General features: G+C 39.1%; 1 protein-coding gene across 1 annotated transcript in view; it reads left to right on the top strand.

Moving 5' to 3' along the window:
- LOC132267279 (protein SLOW GREEN 1, chloroplastic) overlaps nt 1-19994 on the top strand; it is a 35533-nt gene extending 15539 nt beyond the window's left edge. Inside the window, exons 2-4 of the mRNA XM_059768404.1 lie at nt 11483-11629; nt 11926-12006; nt 19147-19994. Coding sequence (XP_059624387.1) covers nt 11483-11629; nt 11926-12006; nt 19147-19332 — 414 coding nt within the window. The 3' untranslated portion in view covers nt 19333-19994. The remainder of the gene's footprint in view (nt 1-11482; nt 11630-11925; nt 12007-19146) is intronic.
- The last annotated feature ends 2337 nt before the right edge of the window (nt 19995-22331 follow it).

Below are 22331 nucleotides of genomic sequence, written 5' to 3'. Positions count from 1 at the left end.
AGAATGCCTTTCTTGTTGAGGATTTGATAGGAGACATTTATGTGGATCCTCCTCCTGGTTTTTGGCTTCAGGGGGAGTATTCTGGGAAAGCGTGTCGCCTTCTAAAATCCTTATATGAACTGAAGTAGTCACCTCAGGCATGGTTTCACTGATTCAGTGAAGTAGTTATTTCTATGGGTTTCACTCGATGTCACTCAGATCACACATGCTTCTTCCGTCGTAGTCCAAAAAATTGTTGTGCCATTATCTTAGTATATGTTGATGACATAATCGTCACAGGAAATGATGCATCTTTCATTGACAAGGTAAAAATAGACCTTGGGCATGCTTTTGAGGTTAAAGACTTGGGTCCTCTTCGATTTTTTCTTGGTATTGAGGTTGCAAGCTCTAGGCATGGCATTTCGATCTCTCAGCGGAAGTATACATTAGACCTCCATTGGTATACTTGGGTGTCGTCCTGCTTCGTCTCCTATGGATTCGACGCATCGGCTTCATGCCGAGTCTGGAGACCTTCTTCCAGATCCGTTTGCTTATCAGCGCCTTGTTGGCCGCTTAATTTATCTAACAAACACTAGACCTGATCTCACATTTGCGGTTAGTGTTGTGAGTCAGTTCATGCATACTCCTCGGACCTCACACGTAGATGCAGTATACCAAATTCTTCGGTACCTCAAGTCCTGCCCTTGGTCTATTCTACAAATCCACACCACAACCTCTTATCTCGTGTTATACCGATGCTGATTATGCTAGATCTCTAACTGACCGCCTCTATACTTCAGGTTTCTATACTTTTCATGGGGGCAATTTTAGTTCTTGGAAAAGTAAGAAACAAAGCGTTGTGTCTCGTTCTTCTGCAGAGGCAGAGTACCGTGCCATGGCTCATGGCACTTGTGAGATCCTCTGGCTTCGTTCCCTATTGACTGAGCTAAGATTCCTGTATTTAGTTCATTAACTCTCTTTTGTGATAACCGGTCTGCTATCATGCTTGCATTTGACTCAGTTCTTCATAAGAGGACAAAGCATATTGAGGTTGATATTCACTTTCTCAGGGAGAAAGTGCGATGTGGAGTTATCCATACTTCCTTCTTTTCTTCCACTAATCAGCTTGCCGATATGTTCACAAAGTCAGTAGGACAATTTGCTCTTCACTCTAGTATTGGCAAGCTGGGCTTATTTGATATCTTCCCTCCATCATGAGGGGGAGTATTGGGAGAAAATATAGCGATTTGATTTGTATTGGGAGTATCTTTAGGGATTGGATTTGATCTGATATTAATTTGATTTTATATGATATTATTTTCATCATGTGCCTATTAGAGGCATAGGATCAGTGATTTGATTTACTTTCCACTTATATAATATTCAGTCTGTAATATAAATTAGGAGTATGGCTAATGAGAATTTGTGGCTTACAAGAGCCTTTTACATTCAACTTTGATCAAGTGTTGTATTTATAGCAAGTTAGTTATGTAGACACAGAAATTTTCAGGTAACCTAAAATTGGATGATTGAAATTTTTGCTTGCCAGAATCAAGTTTTTGTTGGATAGATGGGGGAATGTTCTGTTTTGTAGGCTGTATGCATCATAAGTTCAGTTCATTTTGTCGAATTATTTATGATTTCAGTTCATTCGTGTCGAATAATCTGGTAGTTCTACTTCACCACATTACAGTAAAAAGCATCCTTGGGTCTACTTCACCACATTGCAATAAAAAGCATCCTTGGGTCCAAATCATATTTAATTGGTGGGGATGAGTATTGTTACTATCATAAATAAGATGAAACTGTCTATTCTTTTGTCGTTCACAGTTTTTTTTTGGTCCAGTTTGGGAAAATACCGTTGTTTTAAGAGGAGAAATGATACAGGAAGCAAAGAGGGGATCTCCTCTCTAAAAGAAGAAAAAGGAAAAATCATGAAATGGTGACAAAATGAGTGTCATTTAATTCTTTAGATATCTTGGTCCTAAAGAAGGATTGCATCTCCCCTAACATGCATGTGTTCAAAGCATTATTTTCAGTCTACTTGGATATTGGAAGTGTGTCTATTAGGGCTGCAAATGAAGAACAAGTTGGAGTCAGCTCATTAAAGGCTCAGCTTCTGTTCATTCATTACGTAAATAAGCGAGCTTGAACAGTTTCTATGACCTTTCTTCATTAAATGAGCCGAGCTTGAACAATGGTTGGTTTGGCTCTTGAACAATTCATAATATTTTTGTAATATATTATTTTGAAAGTCTTATATCCATTTAATGATACACAAAAGAATTGTTATATAATAAAAAAATAACTTGTTTCACGGACTCAGCAGCTAGCTGAGTGAACTCACAGAAACTCTTGGTTTAAGCTCGATATATTGTTTTTGAACTCGTCAAGTGAGAGCCCCCAAAAAATTTCCACAGAAAAAGAACTATTTTCTTTGTTTCTGTTGCTTGTGGGAAGTTGAAATCTTGCAAGTGGTTGAACAAGTTAAAGTTCTTAGATGATGTAATGATATTGCTTTACTTCTATAGTTAGCGGTTAAACCTGTGATGTTCTATCTGACTTTGATATATATTTTTTTTAATTTACTTTGCCATACGAAGTGGAAAAAAAATGGAAAAATTGCAATCTTAGTGTAATGTGATTTTCAGTTCAAAAAGGGCATAGAAAAGTGTCTGTATCCATAATTGGTACAAAACGTATGACATGACAACAAACGCTGAAATGTGTGTTCTTTTTACATGGCCTTTTGACCTCTACTTCTGTCTAAATGTTCTGATTCTGTTGGAAGAAATTGTAAATGGATTTATGTCATGTATGCGACTGGTGATATCTTTTACCTGATGAACATGTGAGCATATAAGATCCAACAGATTAGTATATATATTGAAATTTTCCTTACCACAATAAAATTTATATAAATTCATACCTCATTAGTCATGATTTTCACCCTTTTCCTGCTCATTTGATTAAAAGCTGCCTTTGGTAAAGAAATTCTTTTGATTAGATATGATGCAGGATTTCAAGGGAAAGAGTGAAAATTACATTTCTAGGATGTAAAGACAGTATGGTGCTTTGAAGGCAGCGACGGACCTCATCATATGACGGAGGAAGGATGGGTGCGAGGAAGATCAAGTAAACGACACGCACCGGTCACGCGCGTTACAGCTGACAAGGTTAATCTTACACGTGGCGCTTGTAGAGGCTCACTTCCAGATTCGTCCCTATCCTTATCTACAAAGGTTGGTGAGGAGGTTGGGCTGGGCCACACAGATTGGCCTAAAGTTGATTCTGGCCGGAGGAGTTATGGGCAAACTAAAGTGTTAAGTCATTTTGGGTCTGGGAGGAATGGGCTCAAGTTCAAGCCTGATTTTGGGCCAAAACCAGCCCACACTAAAAGACGAGTTTTTAAAGGATCCAACTCATTTTCTGTTTCCTTTCTTAACGAACCAGATCCAAGATAAGCCCAGGTTCAAACTCAAGCCCAAAACCAAACTCTCTCCTCTTCTTCATTTCAGCGTCGGACTGAGAAAGAAAAGTGGAGACGGCCGGTTGTTTCAGCTATCGCCAGGGTACTCGATGGACTTGTACTGAAAAACAGAAATGGGTAGCACGTTCTCCTTCTCCTTCTCCAAGTTCGACCTCTGTTTCTCATTCCAAGAGCTCATCTTCTACCCCTTCTTCGTGTGAGGTGATGGGAAATGGTGAAGGTGGTGTGGAGGATCGCTTGGATCAAAAGAGGGGTTTTTCTGAAGCCATTGTTCCACGGATTGCAGAGTCATTGTCTTCAATGACCAAGTCCGGAAGTACTTGTTGTTTGGACGGGACCTTCATTTTAAGCTGTCAGATGATTTAGCCGTGAATTTACTTAACGAACTTAAGCTTTGTGTTGCTTTAAAAGGCTTAAATGGTCTACCCTCATTGACTGGGACGAACTACAGTCATGATTTGATGACAAATTTCACGGATGACCCTGGAACAGAGTTGAATCTGCAATTAAACTTGTATCAGAACAGTACTGAAAGCAAAGGGGAGGACTTTAATCAGCTTTCTTCTCAACAGATTTGTCCTCTTGCCTGGGATATTGATCAATCTGATGTGGACATTATGAAACCCTTAGCAACTGTGCACCCTGATTGCTTAGAGAAGATTAACGATTTGGGTATGGACTGGGTGTTGGATAATATTGGCGAGGTGAGTGAAGCTTTGGGTGTCTCCTCGGAAGGGGATGATGTTCGAACACAAACCATTCTTCATGATATTGTGGCAGGAAACAATAATACAGAGACCTTTAAAAGCACAAAAGTTGTTAATAATAGGAAACATGCATATCGGAAAGGAGATCAGGAGGTCAAGAACCTTATTTCCAATATCAATTATGAAGGGAAGAATGGGGTGAATAAAGAAAGAGGAAGGACTAGAAGTGGGAAGCAGGGAGGAGGGGCACTGATTATTTTTGGTTCTCAATGAAGAGACGAATTATCACATGGAACGTCCGTGGATTAAATGATCCGGACAAAAGAAAGGTGGTTAAAGTTGCTTTGAGGAAGTGGAATGCCCATGTTATTTGTTTGCAAGAAACCAAGTTGGCTTCTATTTCTGATGATGTGGTTAGAAGCCTTTGGGGAAGTAGGTTCGTGGATTGGGAAGCGTTGGACGCCTCTGGTACATCAGGTGGCATTCTTATTATGTGGGATCATAGATGGATGTCCAGAATGAATTTCTAGAAAAAGGGTTTTTTTCTTTGTCATGCGTGTTTCAGATGGAAGATGATAACTTCAGTGGGTCTTTTCTGGAGTTTATGGACCCGTTATTGATTGTGATAGACCTGTTTTTTGACAAGAACTTAGCTACGTTTAGGAATTGTGGTCGTTGCCTCGGTGCTTAGGTGGAGATTTCAATTCTGTTCGGTCTCCATTTGAGAGATCCACAGGGGGGAGGTGGTCTTCGGAGAAGACCCAGTTCTCTAACTTTATTGATGGTCACCTTCTTATTGATTTGCCATTGGAAGGGGCAACTTTCACTTGGTCTAGCGGCAGAGACCCAGTTACTCTATCTAGGCTTGATAGATTCCTGATTTCTGGAGATTGGGAGGAGAAGTTCCCGGATGTCACTCAGGTCTTTGGTTAGAGTCACGTCTGATCATGTGCCCTTAGTTCTTAACTGTGGAGGTATGAGATCTAGACGCACACCATTTCGTTTCGAAATTATGTGGTTGAGAGCTGAGGACTTCCAAGGGAAGATCCAGTCCTGGTGGGGGGAAGCAATGTTTACTGGTTCTACCAGCTATGTGCTTGCTAAGAAGTTTCAGAGTCTCAAATCTAAGCTTAAGAAGTGGAACAAAAAGGTGTTTGGGAATCTTGAATGGAAGAAAAATAGAGTCCTGGCTGATATTGCTGAACTTGATCGTCTTGATGAGATAGGGCAAGGTACGGAATCTCTACGCTTTAGAAGAGTGTCTTGTCAGGCGACTTTTGCTGAGATTGCTACTATGGAGGAGATTTCGTGGCGTCAGAAATCTCGGGCTTTCTGACTTAAAGAAGGTGACCGCAATACTAAATTCTTTCACAGGCTTGCTAATGCTCATAGAAGATACAATAACATTGGGTGTGTTCGTGTGAATGGTTCTGAGTTATGGAAAGAAGATGAGGTGCGTGGGGGTATTGTTTCTTTTTATCAGCAGCTCTATACCGAGACTTTGGAATGGAGACCAAAACTTGACGGTTTGCATTTCGATGCGATTTCTACGCTGGATAGTGATATGCTTGAGGTTTTGTTTTCTGAAGAGGAAGTTCTTAAGGCATTATCCAATTGTAATGGTGATAAAGCTCCAGGGCCAGACGGATTCACTATGCGGTTTCTTAAGGAGAGCTGGGAGGAGGTGCGTAATAAGGTAATGGGCACTTTTCAGGAATTTCACTCTCATGGTACATTTGAGAAATCATTGAATGCATCATTCATTGCTCTTATTCCTAAGAAGAGCAACGCCTCTGACATTAAGGACTTCTGGCCAATTAGTCTAGTGGGATGTATGTATAAGCTTATTGCCAAGGTCCTTGTTCTTAGAATGCGAAATGTTTTGGATGAAATTATCTCGAAGTCACAAAACGTTTTTGTTGGTGGTAGACAGATTTTAGATTCCGTCCTTATTGCAGGAGAATGTGTTGACTCCAGGTGGAAGAGTGAAGTTCCTGGTGTCTTATGCAAACTTGATATCGAGAAAGCTTATGATCACGTGAATTGGAAATTTCTTCTTTACTTGCTTCGGAGAATGGGGTTCGGGGATCGATGGATAAAATGGATTGAATCTTGCATCTCGTCAGTTATGTTCTCTGTGCTTGTGAACGGCTCTCTTGCTAGTTTTTTCCCGAGTTCGCGTGGCTTAAGACAAGGAGATCCTTTGTCGTCTTCTCTATTCCTTATTGTCATGGAGGGATTGAGTAGATTAATGAAAAAGGTAGAGGATCTGGGTTACATAAGGGGATTTACCGTTGGCAGAGATGTCGCTAACTAGATTGAGATATCCCATTTGTTATCTGCAGATGATACCTTGGTTTTTTGTGATGCTGATGTTTCCCAACTCAGGTATTTGAGGTGCATTCTTACATGCTTCCAAGCAGTGTCCGGTTTAAGATTAATGTTGAAAAGAGTGTGGTTGTCCCAGTGGGGGATGTCTCTGATATTTCCTCCTTAGCTGCTGTTCTTGGGTGTGGAGTGGGTGCTTTTCCACTCCCTTATCCGGGATTACCTTTGGGAATCTCCTCCAGGAGAGTGGGGACTTGGGATTTGGTGATTAACAGGTATGAAAAAAGATTGGCGGGGTGGAAAAACCAGTATCTTTCGAAAGCGGGGAAGGTCACTCTTATTAAGAGCACCCTCTCGTCCCTTCCCACATATTTCTTATCCCTGTTTCAAATCCCGTGCTCTGTTGCTGAACGGATCGAAAAAATTCAGAGGGATTTTCTTTGGGGTGGAAAAGGAGGGGAGTTTAAGTATCATCTTGTTAATTGGGAGCAGGTTTGCAAACCTTTTAAGTTTGGCGGTCTAGGTATTCGGAAGCTGGTCCCTTTTAATACAGCCTTATTGGGGAAGTGGTTATGGAGGTTCGGTAAAGAGCGTCATCGACAATGGAGAAGAGTTATCTCGTGTCGTTTTGGGGAGAAGAGTGGAGGTTGGTCCTCTCTTCCTGTTTCTATTACCGGAGGCGTTGGCGTTTGGAAATTCATTCGGAAAGGTTGGGATGTGTTTTCCACCCATATTCGGTTCAAGGTTTGTAATGGTATGAAGACCTATAGTGTGGTGATCAGTTGTTGTCTCTTTCCTTTCCTCATCTTTATTGCATCGCCCAGAATAAGCATGCTTACGTAATTGACTGTTATCATCTTGATAACAGTGGAGTTACGTGGGATGTGGGTTTTAGGCGTTTTTTTTTTCAGGATTGGAGACCTGTTGTATAGACAGAAGGATGTTGGCAGAGGTTGTGATGACATTTTGTGGACCCCTTCTCTTCATGGTAGATATGAAGTTTGATCCATGTTCTTGTGTTTGTCTAATTTTATTGGTCATAATTTCCCATGAAAGTGTATTTGGCGTTCTAAAGCTCCTCTTAGAGTTGCCTTCTTTGTTTCGACTGCTACTTGGGGAAAAATTCTAACATTGGATAATCTGCGTAAGAGAGGTAATACCATTGTTAACTAGTGCTGTCTCTGTAAAACTGATGGCGAGTCTGTGGATCATCTTCTTCTGCATTGTCCTGTTGCATCTGATTGTTGGAATCTCATATTCATTATTTTTGGTGTTCAGTGGGTAATGCCTAAGCACTCTTTCCAATCAATCGACGCTTGGAGAAGATGCCTTGTGGTCATGCTTATGATTTTTGGAAGGTCGCCCCACACTGTGTTTGGTGGTGTATTTGGAAAGAGAAATAACAGAAATTTTGAAGGGAAGGAATCGTCTTTTGCAAACCTTGAGTCTCTTATTCTTCGCTCTCTTTTTTGTTATGTTAGAGGCAGTGCTTGCTCATCGATTGATGATTTTTTAGTTCTATTGGACTCTGTTGGTCCGTAGGTTTGGCTTTTGTTCTCTCGTTTTTGTGTATTAGGGACGTGTTCCCCTTTTGAACGTTTTTCTAATATATTTTTTACTTATCAAAAAAAAAAAATAGTGCTTTGCAGTTTGACTATTCTGTAAGTGGACACTATCATATTGTCCTGTTAAACCTGAAAAGCATTATAATAACATTGTTAAAATGTGCAATAAACATAACCAATAAAAGGTTGGGTTGACAAATCTCCCTTTAGGTTCTTTATAACACTAGATTGGCTGATCCTTCCCATATAATGTTTCTGAACATTGTGGTTAAATGTTCCTATTAAAGGAAAAGCATAATTTTTCTTTTTCTATTTTGCTACCCAAAAAATGAATGACTTGATCTAGGACTTATTTTATCTGCTTTTGATCCGTGTTAAGCCCCAAAGAGCTGATTATCGCTCCAGGACTTGTTATAGTCACAGAGTTATGCCTGCAAACGTCCTAGTTTGCTTTGGTGTCATTCACATTCATACATCTATAATCTATTGAGGATTTGTTTAGTCTATCAGCCTGCCCCCTTTTTTGTTTTCCTGAATTACTACTACTTCTTGGAATCTTTTTCAGAGAGAGAGAGTCTAGTAAGCTGCACTTATGTCATATTTCCACCCTCTAGTGCCTATATAATACATTTCTGGTGTGCTCACTACGCCAACAATGATAGGTTTTGCATTAATTTTACCATTGTCTCATCTGGAGAAACCTATTTTCTTTGGAAATTCTTTACAATGGAGATTTTGTTTTATGTGTGATATATATATATATATATATTTAGTAATAATTGGTAAAGTTTGCATAAAACCCATTTCTTCTTTCTGTAGTCTCCAAGCCAGTTGTGTTTACTAATAATTTTGCAGAACCATCTTCATCCTTTCTTGTTTCTTCTACCACTTATGATTCACTAGTTTGTCTTATTATATCTAATCTTTCAAATCTGATTACTTGTGCAGGCTCTTTTAAGGTGTTAATGTTGGCTTCTGCATTTTTATGCTTTGTTAGTTTTTTCTCATATTCTTTTGCATTACCGGATCGCATGCCAAGTCCCTTGCATTTGTATAAGGGAAATTATCTAATTAAGTTCGTTCTGAGCTAGAACTTGACTACTTAAGGATTTCATATCTACTACTTTGTTGGATTTGTTTAGAAACAACTATAAGGAAAGAAAATAATTTCTGGCGGCTGCTACAATACTTTTGCGCTGTCTAGTTGGAGTACATTTAAAATGGATTTATATTTTTCAAATTTTGTGATTTATAGTCAAAGAATTTTGATTACACTAGTTCCATCTTTCCAATGAACTACAAGGTTAGCTTTTTCCAAATTACACTATTTTGAATTGTAGTTGAATCAACTTTATGGAAGATTGAATTTATGAAAGACAAGTATCCCATTCTTCTTGATAGAACTTCAAAGGCAAACATATAATGCTCAGGATTGTAAATTCTTAGGAAAACTTATTTTGCAAACTGTCAAATAAACCTTTTCCACTTATGCATGTGTGACCGTCTAAATATTCTAAGCTACTCTCGTGCATGCCAAACTTATTGCAAGTCACCATCTTTAGATTTGATCCCAAATGCACCATTAGTGGATATGGGGAGAAATTGTAAATCCATAGAGGAGTTTTTTGATCTTTCGGGTTCTTTGAGGGTTTAGAGGCCCTCTGGTTTTTTGGAGCTCTTTTGGGATCCGTTCCCCTTTTGAACGCTCTTTAATACATTCTTACTTATCCAAAAAAAAAAAAAAAAAAAAAAAAAAATTGTCTTGACTATAAATTTCCTAGGTTAAATTTTGTTTATCTATTTTTTGTTGCTTTTGTTGGTTGTACAAAGTCACTAAAGCTTTAAGCTTTCCTAGAGCTTCTGGCCAGGGGTGAGACAGTGTAAGGTTCGAGCTTGAGTGAAGTAATGAAGATATGTGATAGGAATTTATATTTGTTATACTTACAGGTGAAATAAAATATGCAACAATCTAGTCAAAGATCGAAAACCAAATTTTTTTGGACTACCGAACGAAGGGTTTGCTTGATTAATGTTCATTTTTTCATTTGCATATGCATCCAGCTAAATCAAATACCCTGCAAATGTGCTCTAATAAAAGGCTACAATCATATATTTAAACATATGATATATTATCGTAATATTTAAAATCAAGTACAAGACACATGTAATTCTAGTAGTCAAACATATACCTTTTGATTTTGAATATCCAATATCTGACGTGCTTCAAAAATATGATCTGCTGCATAAGACTAGATATGGTAGGAGCACCATCTACATGGATTTGGAAGTCAATTGTGAGTTTACGAGCTTGATGAATCTGGAGCGCATCCAGAATAATATAATCAGTAAACGTCCCTGAAGATCTGATTCCAAGAATCTGAGAACAGCCTTTCAGCCTGAGGCTTGATGAACCTAGGTCTTTCCCAGGACTAGGTGTGCTATAAACTTAGAAGCCTTCAATTTTGTTGCCTTTTAGAAGCATCAGTAGAATTGACTAGAGGAGTAGCTCAGTAACTAGAAGTGTTGCAGCAAAACTGGGTAAACTTCATTTTTCACCATTTTGGAATGATGGACTACGTCGGAAAAAAGTCAATTATGCCTTCAAAGCAAATGGAATGAAATGACCTTGCGCGAAAGGAAGCAAATGTGATATTACTTTAGTATTTGTTATGTTTCCTGCAATTAACTTTTATCTCAGATATCCTTACACACGAGTAAGACCTTTCCTGAATCTAGTGTCGATGTTCCTATTGGTGGATTTAATCTGAATTCCTTAACGTCTTGCAGTTTCAATATTTTCTCATCTTTAGCTGATTGTATTTACAATTATCCATGAGTGTTATAAGATTTTAAAGTTGGCGGTATATTCCCATTGCCTGCTCCTGAATGACAGCATAGGACCGTAGGTGCAACTTTAACAATACTGCATAGGCTCTTTTGTTTGTTTTGTTAAGGGTTCGCTCCCCTTTGAGTGCTTTTGTTTATATATTTACTTAATAAAAAAAAAAAAAAAAAAAAAAAAAAAAAAAACAATACTCTATAGGCTGTACATTCAAGATATTATCACTATGATTTTGTATACCTGAGAAAAATGCCGAGATAACTTTTTGGAGAATAATGGCCTGCTTGGTTCAGTTTTCTGTTTTCTGTTTTCTAAGAACTGAAAATCAGAAAACTGTACGAAAACCTGTTTCTTCGTCTTAGTTTTCTGAAAACTCAGTTAAAGGATGTATGTTTTCAGAGAACTGTCTTTATGGTTCACTGAAAACAGTTTTCTGATTTCTGAGTTCTGAGAACTGTTTTCTAATTGACAAACCAAGCAGGACCGGAGATTCCCTTTATTTTCAGTTCCTTTACTGTGGTGATTGCTTATGGGCAACGGAACTTAGGCTTGGGCTATCCTATATTTGCAGGGTCTGGCAATGGTGATGCACAAAAACCATGAAGGTCCAGCTGTTTTTGAGATGCTGAACAAGGCTCTGGATGTTGCTCGTCAAGAAAAAAGAGTTACTGAGGAGAGAAGCATTAAAATTTTAATTGCGCAAATGCATGTCATGAAGGTGATTGCCTGGAACATACTTCTTCTTGGCTTTCAAACTAAAGGATCTGTCTATTCAATTTGGTATTGGAATGTCTAATGGAAATTAAATTATTTCACCATGCTTATACTGTGTTGGAAGGCACAAATTCATCTTTTTAGTTCAGAAACATTGCAAGATAATCCCGGTGCCATTTCAAGGAGTAAGAATGACAAAGGGTTGAATTTAATTGTGTGGATTGGCAGGAATATGCTCATGATCCAGATGATCCTTATTTATTTCTCATTTTTGGCTTACATTAATTGTGTGCATTGCAGGGGGAGTTGGAGGAGGGCTTGGAAAATTTTAAAGATCTGGTTAATGAGAACCCAAGGGATTTCCGGCCTTACCTTTGCCAGGTAAATTTGATGACAATATTTTTTCTTATTATTGCTATTTTATATGAATATACCTGATAATTTAATTTTTCCTTCTATCTGGAAGTTTATATGTCATTGGTAGTCTCATGAAGTTGTATAAGTATGCTAATGTTTTAAAGGTATCATCAGAACACCATGGAGTGAACAGAGGCAACTGAAAGTTGCATCAAATTTTCAAGTTTCAGTCGTATGTTGGAGTAAGATAATTAAGAATTGACATTATACGCATTCAGACATTACTTTTTCCCATTATTTCCTCCATAGCTGTCCTATTACCTTATCAGACCTATTATTGGATGTTATCAGACTACTTCAGTTGATCACTTGTTCAGATGCTGGGAGCTGGGTCTCAAAGTTGAATTAGAATAAAGTTAATAAAATATGATGAAAATGTATAGGATTTAATACAAGTGGGGATAATAGGATAGGGCAATGTCAGGTTTGGTTTTGAAGAAGATCAAGGTATTTAGTAAATGAAAAACCATACTAAATACCTTGATGGAGAGGGGTAGCAGGAAACGGACAATGAGCAAGGAGAAGAGGCTGACTCTGTGAAGAGGGTGTAGGGAGATTCGCAGCTTGTTCTCCGGTGTGAATTATGAGGGGACTAACGGGTCTGGGAGGCAGAGGAGTCAGGAGAGGGGTAGAGGGAGAAGGAAAGGGGAAGGGTTATCCATCTGTTCTTGATGAAGTGCCGAATTATGTTGTGGAATGTCCGAGGACTCAATAACCCGGACAAAAGAAAAGTGGTGAAGATGGCTGTGAAGAAGTGGGGTGTGCATGTGGTTTGCTTGCAGGAGACAAAGATGGCTGCCATGTTTGATAGGGTGGTTAGAAGCTTTTGGGGGGGAAGGTTTATTGAATGGGTGGCTTTAGATGATTTGGGGACGTCTGGGGGTATCTTATTGATGTGGGATAGGAGATGGGTTTCGAAGACGGATGTGTGGAGAGGGAGATTTTCCATTTCGTGTGCCTTTTCCATGGAGGAGGATGGTTTTGGTTAGGTTTTTTCCGGTGTTTATGGCCCAGTTGAGGATGGAGAGGCACATATTGTGGGAGGAGTTGGGGGCAGTGAAGGATAAATGGGGTCTTCTGTAAGGGGTGGGTGGGTGGGTTGGGCGCGTGTGCTGGGGGGGGGGGGGGGGGGAGATCAACAAGAGGAAGGAGGACATTGGCAATGGAGCAGTTCTCAGAGTTCATTGATGGTTATCCTTTGCACAATTTACCACTGGAGGGGGCTATTTTTACATGGGGGAGTGGTAGAGAGGCTCCTACATTTTCACGATTGGATCATTTTCTTATCTTTGGAGACTGGGAGGAAAAGTTTCCTGATGTGGTCCAGGTAGCTTTGGCTAGACCAACTTCCGACCATATTCTTGTGATTTTAGACTGTGGTGGCTTGAGAATGAGGAGTACTCCTTTTCGCTTTGAGAACATGTGGTTATGGGCAGAGGATTTCCAGGGGTGTGTGAGGGCTTGGTGGGAGGGGATTAGGGTGGATGGTAACCCGAGCTTCATTCTTGTGAAAAAGCTTAAGGGGCTGAAACATGAGATCAAAAGGTGGAATAAGGAGGTGTTTGGGAACCTCAAGTGGAGGAAGAATAGGGCTTTCGCGAAGATTGCCGAGATTGATAGGTGGGAAGGAATGGGTGGTATTGATGAGAGTCAGAAAAGTAGGAGGGATGCGTGCTAGATAGAGCTTGCAGTGTTGGAAGAAATTTCTTGGAGGCAGAAATCTAAAGCCTTATGGCTTAAAGAGGGTGACAAGAATACTAAATTTTTCCATCGGTTGGCCAACGCTTATGGAGAGGCAATCACATTGGGATGATTACTATTGATGGGGAGGTTCTGGTCGGGGAGGAGGATGTTTGCAGAGGGATTGTCTATTTTTATCTAGGTTTGTTTACGGAGCCTTATGCTTGGAGACCCCAGCTGGATGGGCTTCACTTTAATTCCATTTCTGAGCTTTGTAGAGTTGGGATGGAGATTCCGTTCTCTGAAGAGGAAGTGCTGAAGGCACTTAAGAGTTGTAACGGGGACAAAGCTCCGGGTCCGGATGGATTTACTATGAGGTTTCTTTTGGAGAGTTGGGGTGTGGTCAGGGGAGAGGTGATGGATACGTTTCATGCTTTCCATTCTCAGGGGAGGTTTGAGAGTTCCTTGAATGCATCGTTTATTGCACTTATTCCAAAGAAGGGGGGAGCTTCGGATGTGAACGACTTTAGACCTATTAGTTTGTTGGGATGCATTTACAAACTAATAGCTAAAGTTCTAGCAGACTGAGTGATGTTCTGGATGATATCATTTCGGAGTCTCAGAATGCCTTTATTGGTGGGCGTCAGATTCTTGACTCAACTTTTATTGCCAGCGAATGTGTGGACACGAGGCTGAGGAGTGGTCTCCCAGGGGTTCTTTGCAAGCTTGATGTTGAGCAAGCCTATGATCATGTGAGTTGGAAGTTCCTGTTGTATTTGATGGAGAGAATGGGGTTTGGGGATAAATGGAGGTCTTGGATTGAAGCCTGCATTTCTTTAGCTAGATTTTCGGTGATGGTTAATGGGTCTCCGACCGGTTTTTTTGGTAGCTCGTGAGGTTTGTCCCAGGGGGATCCCTTGTCTCCTTTCCTATTCATTATTGTTATGGAGTCCTTGAGTAGGTTGATGGGGAGGGTGGTGGAGTTGGGTTTTATAAAGGGGTTCATGGTGGGTGGGGTTGCTGCTCATCACTTGGAGATATCTCACTTATTGTTTGCGGATGATACTTTGGTGTTCTGTGAGGCGGAGGTGTCACAGATGAGGTACTTGAGGTCGGTGTTGGTTTGTTTTCAAGCGGTTTCAGGCTTGAAAGTGAATGTAGGCAAGAGTGATTTGATTCCAGTGGGGGAGGTGCATAATATAGGTGAGTTAGCCTCTGTTCTTGGATGTGGAATTAGTAGTTTTCCAATTACATACTTGGGGTTACCTTTGGGAGTTTCTTTGAGGACTGTGGGTGTTTGGGATCCGGTGGTTGAGAGGAGACTGGCAGGGTGGAAGAAGCAGTACTTATCGAAAGGTGGGAAGGTCACTCTTTTGAAAAGTACGCTTTCAAGTTACTTATAAAAAAAAAAGTACGTTTTCAAGTCTTCCTACATATTTTCTACCCCTCTTCCAGATTCCATCCGTGGTTGCTGCTTCAATTGAGAGGCTTCAGTGGAACTTTCTCTGGGGTGGTTTACAAGGCAAATTAAGTATCACCTTGTCTGTTGGGAGCAGGTCTGTAGGCCGCTTCAGGCTAGAGGATTAGGGATAAGGAGCTGGTGCCATTTAACTGGGCTCTCCTTGGTAACTGGTTGTGGAGGTTTGGAGTGGAATGCCATAGGTTGTGGTCCGTGGACGAGGGTTATTTTGTGCCGGTTCGGGGAAGAGACGGGGGAGTGGTGTTCGTGTTTGGTGAGGATTCCTGGTGGTGTTGGCGTTTGGAAATCCATTAGAAAAGGATGGATGCTTTGTGGGAGGTCATGCTCATGGGTTTTGGAGGATGGCGTTATTGTGCTTATGGTGGTGTTTGTGGAGGGAGCGGAATCATAGATCTTTTGAAGGAGAGGAATCCTCGATTGTTGTTCTTAAGTCAACTTTGATTACATCTTTATGCTTTTGGGGTTCGCATTGTTCCTCCCCGGAGGAGACATCTGAATTTATTTCTTCCTTGGGTCCATAGGATTCTTTTGTTGCTTATGGGACGTGTTCCCCTTTTGAACGCCTAAAAAAAAAAAAAAAATACTTAGTAAATTTCTTCAAGTTCCAGTTGAGATATTTAAAGATTTGTCCATGCTACTTTTTGAAGATATTATTAAAGACGAGATTGTTAAGTGAGAAGTTGATGAAGAGGAGAGGTGGTTGGATGCCTCGAGGTCTCAGCAATCTAAAGAAGTTGGTTTGTTCGATTAACTATGAAGTAGGGGAGGTTGATGGGTAAGGGAATAGTGAGGGGTAGACAGGAAAATTTGTACTTGACTTGCCACGAGTATTATAATTGTACCTTGGTATGTTAGGGTTAGTTGAATGACTTGGAGAAAAAGATGGTAGTTAAGTCAATGTTACGAAGGTGGCGAATGGATGTGGTAATCTTCGAGAGGCCAAAATCATAGACATCACAATGGAATTTGTGAGATAAATAAGGGAGGGGGATTAGTGGTGTGGGATTCATGTGGCCTGATGGAATTACTTTGTGTTGGGTGGGGTGAGGGGTTACATGGAATGAGTGGGTTGTGAAGAAGGTGGAGATGTGGGTTCTTTCCTGATATCATGCTTATTTCGATGTGACGAGATGGTTTTACTTTGAAGTAATTTAGGTCATATGGCTAACGATAGGTGGGTGGTGTATGATGCTTATTTGGATGTGAGGAGGATGATTTGAGACAGTTGTTTTCTTGGGTATATGAGCCTTGCACCTTAGGTGGTGCAATAGGGAGTTCTTTAATCAGCGATTCGTGGTAGATGGTATGCTCCTTGGTATGGAAGACCTTATTGTTGTTCTCCCATGTGAAAGATTCGGGTATTTGAGATCATCATCAGTGACGACAGGATTTTCATCCAATGGATCTCTCATTGGAGGGGGAATGTTAAGTTGGTGCAACAATTATGAGCTGGCTTCTGTATTGTGATTGGATAGATACTTTATTTTCTCCTTCGGTTGACCGTTTTGCTGATGCATTGCTACGTACTTTGCCTAGACCACTTTTGGATAATGACCCTATATATATTTTTTGAAAATACAAGGTGCTCTCGGCTGGGTTTGAGACGTTAGGATTTTTTGTATAGGCTTTAGGGCTTAAAAAATTAGGGTTCCAAGTGTTTAAAATACAAAAAGTAAACTGCTGCCCGCGAGGTTTGATTGATCCAACTATCAGGGAAACTTCAATACCAACCTATTCGACTGATCAAAAGCCCTGCTATTGGCCTTCTTAGCAGCGGATTACTCCTTTGTTCACTTCCGCTGTAAAGATTCTGGTCGATCGATTGACTGAACCAAAACAATGGCCAACCAATAGGTTGATCAATTGAATGCCCTGTTTTCATGAATCTTTAGGTTTTTCAATCCAAAACAAAGTTTTTATGCATTTAAAGTGTTGTAAAGCATTAAACGGAAGTGAAGAGACAAATAAAACAAGTAGAACACATAGATATTATATGATTCAGCCGCTAGGGCCTACATCCACGAGCACAAAGAGCTCAAAGGGCTACATCACTTTTATAATACTCTCTCAATTCATATACAATACAATGGTGGAGGCTCCTTTATATAGGAGAAGAAATTATGAGAACGGAAATAATTAGAAAATAGAAAACAAGGAGGATTTTTCTCTACTGATTCCTCCATTAAATCTTCAATACAAAGCATATATAATGCAATCTAAACATGAATAATGATATGAATCATAATGAAATCCCTAAGTGGTGAGTTCGATCTTTGAGTGGTAATATTTTCCTTCTACCTTGTTAATCTCTTGGATTCTTTATGGACTTTGGATCAAATAGGTAGCAGCAGCATAACTAATGTTAACCACCATCTACTCTAGAAGTTTAAGCTGTTAGAGAGAGTGTAACTTTAATATTTGAATCCTTCAATATGCCCCCTCACGTGTGGCCTTCTTTTGGTCCAACACGTGTTTCAATTTTAATTATGAGGGTGACGGTGATGTTTGAACATAGGACCTTGCCTGTTGTAATATCACGTTAACTACCATCTACTCTAAAAGCTTAAGCTGTTAGAGAGGGTATTTAAATCATTCAACAATTAACAAAGCTAACTTTTAATATATAAAAATGAACTCAAAAACTGAAAGTATATACTCCATGTACATAATGTACTTTCTATTGACCTAAGATGCATGAGCGTCAGAACGACAAGGGTGTGTTTAAATTATAAACCAAAACAAATTGGTGTTTGGGAGTTGAGATCTAAGGTTATGTAATGGGCTTAAGTCTATTTGCTTACAATCGTGACTTATTTTCTCAAAAAGAAAATAACAAACAAAACCAATTGTTAAAAGCCATTTGATATCCAATATTGCCATAAATAAAGTTAATCAGAGCTTTAGTTCTAATACCATCGGATGTGGCGATCTATTTATCTTTATGTTGGACTCATTTGTTTCTATTTATGTTCATGTTTGAGTCATTTGTTTCCTCACATTGGTTGATTGGTGTCTTTTATATACAACAACAAAGGATTCATGTTCATATTGGTCATGACAAAGTTTTACATTGGTAGGTTCTTTTATATGTATACAAAGGAAAAAAAAAAAAAAGAAAGAAAAAAAAGAAACTTCCCATATAACCGAGGGAAAAATGAAATAGTATAGAACCAGTTAGGATTTATATGTTATCTAGGCAAAGATCGAAGAGGATGTCTATGAATATAGAGCCATATGAAATGAATGAAAATCACCCCCGTAAAAAAAAAAAAAAAAAAAAAAACTATAGTGAGGGTGAACGGCAAAACGATCAAAGTTAAGGTGTTGTCAGTATGAGGGGAAGACTAACAAGAACATACAGGTTGAGGTAGAGGGAAAAGTATCCCCAATGATTTTTTTTTTTTCTTAGTTGGTACTCACACGTCTTTTCTGAGACTCGAACCCCGGACCTTCCTTTGGGAAGTAAGAGGCAGATACTGCTAGGCCACTGGCCCGTTGGTTATCCTCAATGATTTTATTTCTTTTTTGCAACCCCATTAGTTGGAAAAAAGGCTTTGTTATTTTTTTTTCCCTTTCATTTTTCTTATTATTTATGTATTATTATTATTTTTAGGTTTTGGTCAAATGGGAATGATGGACTATACAATGGTTTAGGCCCACTATAATTATGGCGGGATTCGATCCCAAATCTCTGTATGCTATTAAAAGACTTCACCACCTAAGCTAACCGGCACGCTTGTTGAGTCAATTTTTTACAAAAGAAACTATGCATCAACGGAAACCAAACACAATTAATGCTGATTTTCTGCTAGCAAATATCTGCATGCATACAAATTACCAGAAACAGAAATATTTGCATTCATACAAATGTAACTTGATCTGAAAAGCAAGGGGAAAAATTACATTTATAATGTTTAATTGCTGGTTTACCATTTGCAAAGCAGGGAATAATATACAGTCTACTGGACAAGAAAAAGGAAGCCGAAGAACAGTTTGAGATATACCGAAGCCTTGTACCTGAAGAATTTCCAGAGAGAGGATTCCTCGACGATGTTGTATTGGCAGCAAAAAGAGAGTCGAGAGAGAAGCTTGAGAAGGACTTTAAAGCTGAATTCTCATACAAGAAGTAGATCTTCTGCACTTCCTGTTCTTTCACACTAACCGTTGACTTTAATCATGCATTTCCCTCCTCTTAGGATACTTTGTACAGGAGGATTTGTGTGTGTGTGTGTGTGTCAATTGTAAGAGAATTCAGGTGCACCTGCTTGTGCAATTCATGTGTAAGGAATGTGTACGTTCTGGTTGCATGGAATTGATTTTCGGGGATAGAAAATTTTGATAATAGTGCACACCTTTTGAATTCCATAGTTGGATATGGTAATGGTGTTCAGATGGAATTGATTATGGATGATAATTTTCCAGCTGAATGCATGTATCTATAAATGAAGACACAGATTTGGAGGATTTGAATTGATACCTATAACATGGTATTTCTTTGGAGTCTAACAAATTGATAATGCAATTGATAACCAGATGGTTGTAGGTTTATATACGTATTGGCGGGTACTTATTTTGTTAATGGCTTCCCATGGCAAGTTCACGCATGGGTACTGATATGTGACAGTTGATTGAACATTTTACCTTGACACTGATCAGAGTTCAATTGCAAACTAAATAATTAATAAACTTATTAAAAAAAAAGCATAGCAGATTCAAATGGAACTATTTATCTCGTTCAAGAAAGCATGGCTAAGTAAAAGAAAATAAAAAAAAAAAAAAAAGAAAAAAAAAAGAGGAAAATTTAAGAGGCCATTGTGAGTTTAAAATTAGAATTGGAGAAAAGTTGGCTCAAATTCTCGTAGGTGAAATGTTTGTACTAGCCCAAGACTAATAGCATCTAAAACTTTCAATTGGGTGGGACAATTTAGCGTACCCACAATTACTGGGACTACATTGTGTAATGACCTTTATTTATTTATTTATTAAAACGTAGAGTGATAAGAAAGAAATTTCTTTTATACTTTGCTTGTTATATATACATAATGAACTAATAAAACTTTAGAATAGAACTCTAATTTTAAATCTTTTGATTGATTTTATGTTTCGCATGCATGATAACAGTGAGAAGGAACTTAAAAATTATGGCAAAACTTTAGTCATACACACACAACAGAATGATCTGGCCAGAGACGAAGCCAGAAATTATGTTGGGGTACAATGCAATAACAAAATGTGGGGTAATTTTAAAACTTTAAATAATTATATATGCAAAAATGTAATTTTTAAAAGTTGAGAGGGTGCAATTTTAAAATTTTAAAGAAATATACATACAAAAATGCATTTCTCTGGAGGTTGAGGGGAGCAATTTCAAAATTCTAAAGAAATATGCATACAAAAATGCAATTTTTTAAAATTGAGGTGGGGCAATTTTGAAATTTTAAAAAATTATACATACAAAGGTAATTTTTTAAAAGTTGACGGGGGCAAATGCCCCCCTCCCTCTCTGTATTTGGCTAATGTTATGAGTGGGACTTGTCCCACATTAGATTTGGATGGGGGTTGAAGTGTGTATAAATGAATGGGTATGCAGCACTACCCAACAACTTAAGCTTTTGGGTAAATGGACAAGCGTCCACTCGTTATAGTTGGTATCAGAGTTAGATCCAATCCTTAATCTGGTGTCACGCTAAGCGCCCGATTCGGAGGGTGTTCGGGTCTGGTCCCCGGGTAGGCAGGGTGGTCCGACTGCAACGAGGGCGTTGCGCGGGTTCGGGTGGGGAGAATGTTATAAGTAGGACTTGTCCTACATCGGATTTGGATGGGGGTTGAAGTATGTATAAATGGGAGGGTATGCAATAATATCCAACAACTTAAGTTTTTAGGTAAATGGGGAAGCGCCCACCTGTTACAGCTAACTATAATAGTTAAAAAAATAATTTTTTTTTTTTTTTTTTTGGCTTGATAAAGGAGGGGATTAGGTGAATCAAGCTGGGCTCTCAAAAAATAAAAATAAATAACACTTAACCTCAATCAGACCACCCAATCAACCCATACTAATTTAACCTCAATTAGACCACCCAATCAACCCCCTACCACCTCTCGCCGCCCATTGCACCACCACCGACACCTCGCCAAAACCCACCATCAAGACACCTTGCCAAAACCCACCATCGCGACACCTCGATCAAACCACCCAACCCACCACCACTGTCTCTATCTTTCTACCACCAAACCATAAGCTTGACAACGCAAAATACAACACAAATCTGTGTAATCATATATATATATATATATATATATATAACATCAAAATCAACAACTTTACCTCCAACACAGCGTAAGACAGTGAAATTGTTGATCCATTTTTGTCTCCAATCGAAACCCTAAACAATGCGCTCTACATTTCAAATCAAAACCCTAAATAAATTTTAATCAATTACCAGAGACGTCTCCAATTGAAACCCTAACAAATTCTAATCAATTTCCAGAAACGTGGTCTGGAATCCATTATATCCTTTAATCAGAACCCCCATCAATTTTCTTTCGTAAACACATAGTGACACACCTAGATATACACACACATATTAGAGGAGAAGATCATGGAATTTGAGAAAACCACAGCTACACGTCCACAATTGCCGTTGACTCAAATTCCACCACGGTTTCACCAAAGTCGTCTCCTTCAATGACCTTAGCATCGCTGTCTATCAGACGATTAGCTGTCTGTGAACCCATCAGACAATTCGTTGTCAACATTATGATCATCCTCTCTCAAGTCGATTTCTACATCAGCTACCTTTTCTTCATCACCAATACCTTAGCCTACGTTTTCATAAGTGATTAACCTTGAACTTGATGGCAGAGCTTGAAGACCGAGTGCCAGACCTTGAACATGATGGAAGGAGCTCTCTCTCTCTATATATATATATATATGGGATATGAGGTATGAATGTGATTTGGTAATTACGGAGTATAATACATTTCAAAGGTAGTATAGTCATTTTGAGGTGAGATAGTAATGATGTTAGCGTTGACTGTGCGGGAAGTTGACCAGTACCCGTGTTTGTTACAAAGTTTTTAAATTAAGGGAGTAAGCGAAATTATCCAAACTAGAGGGGATGCACACATA

This window comes from Cornus florida, unplaced genomic scaffold (genome assembly GCF_030987335.1).
Source record: "Cornus florida cultivar Cherokee Brave unplaced genomic scaffold, ASM3098733v1 CherokeeBrave_3.0.0_Hap2_Chr07, whole genome shotgun sequence".
Taxonomy (NCBI): domain Eukaryota; kingdom Viridiplantae; phylum Streptophyta; class Magnoliopsida; order Cornales; family Cornaceae; genus Cornus; species Cornus florida.
This window is presented reverse-complemented; position numbering and strand designations above follow the sequence as displayed.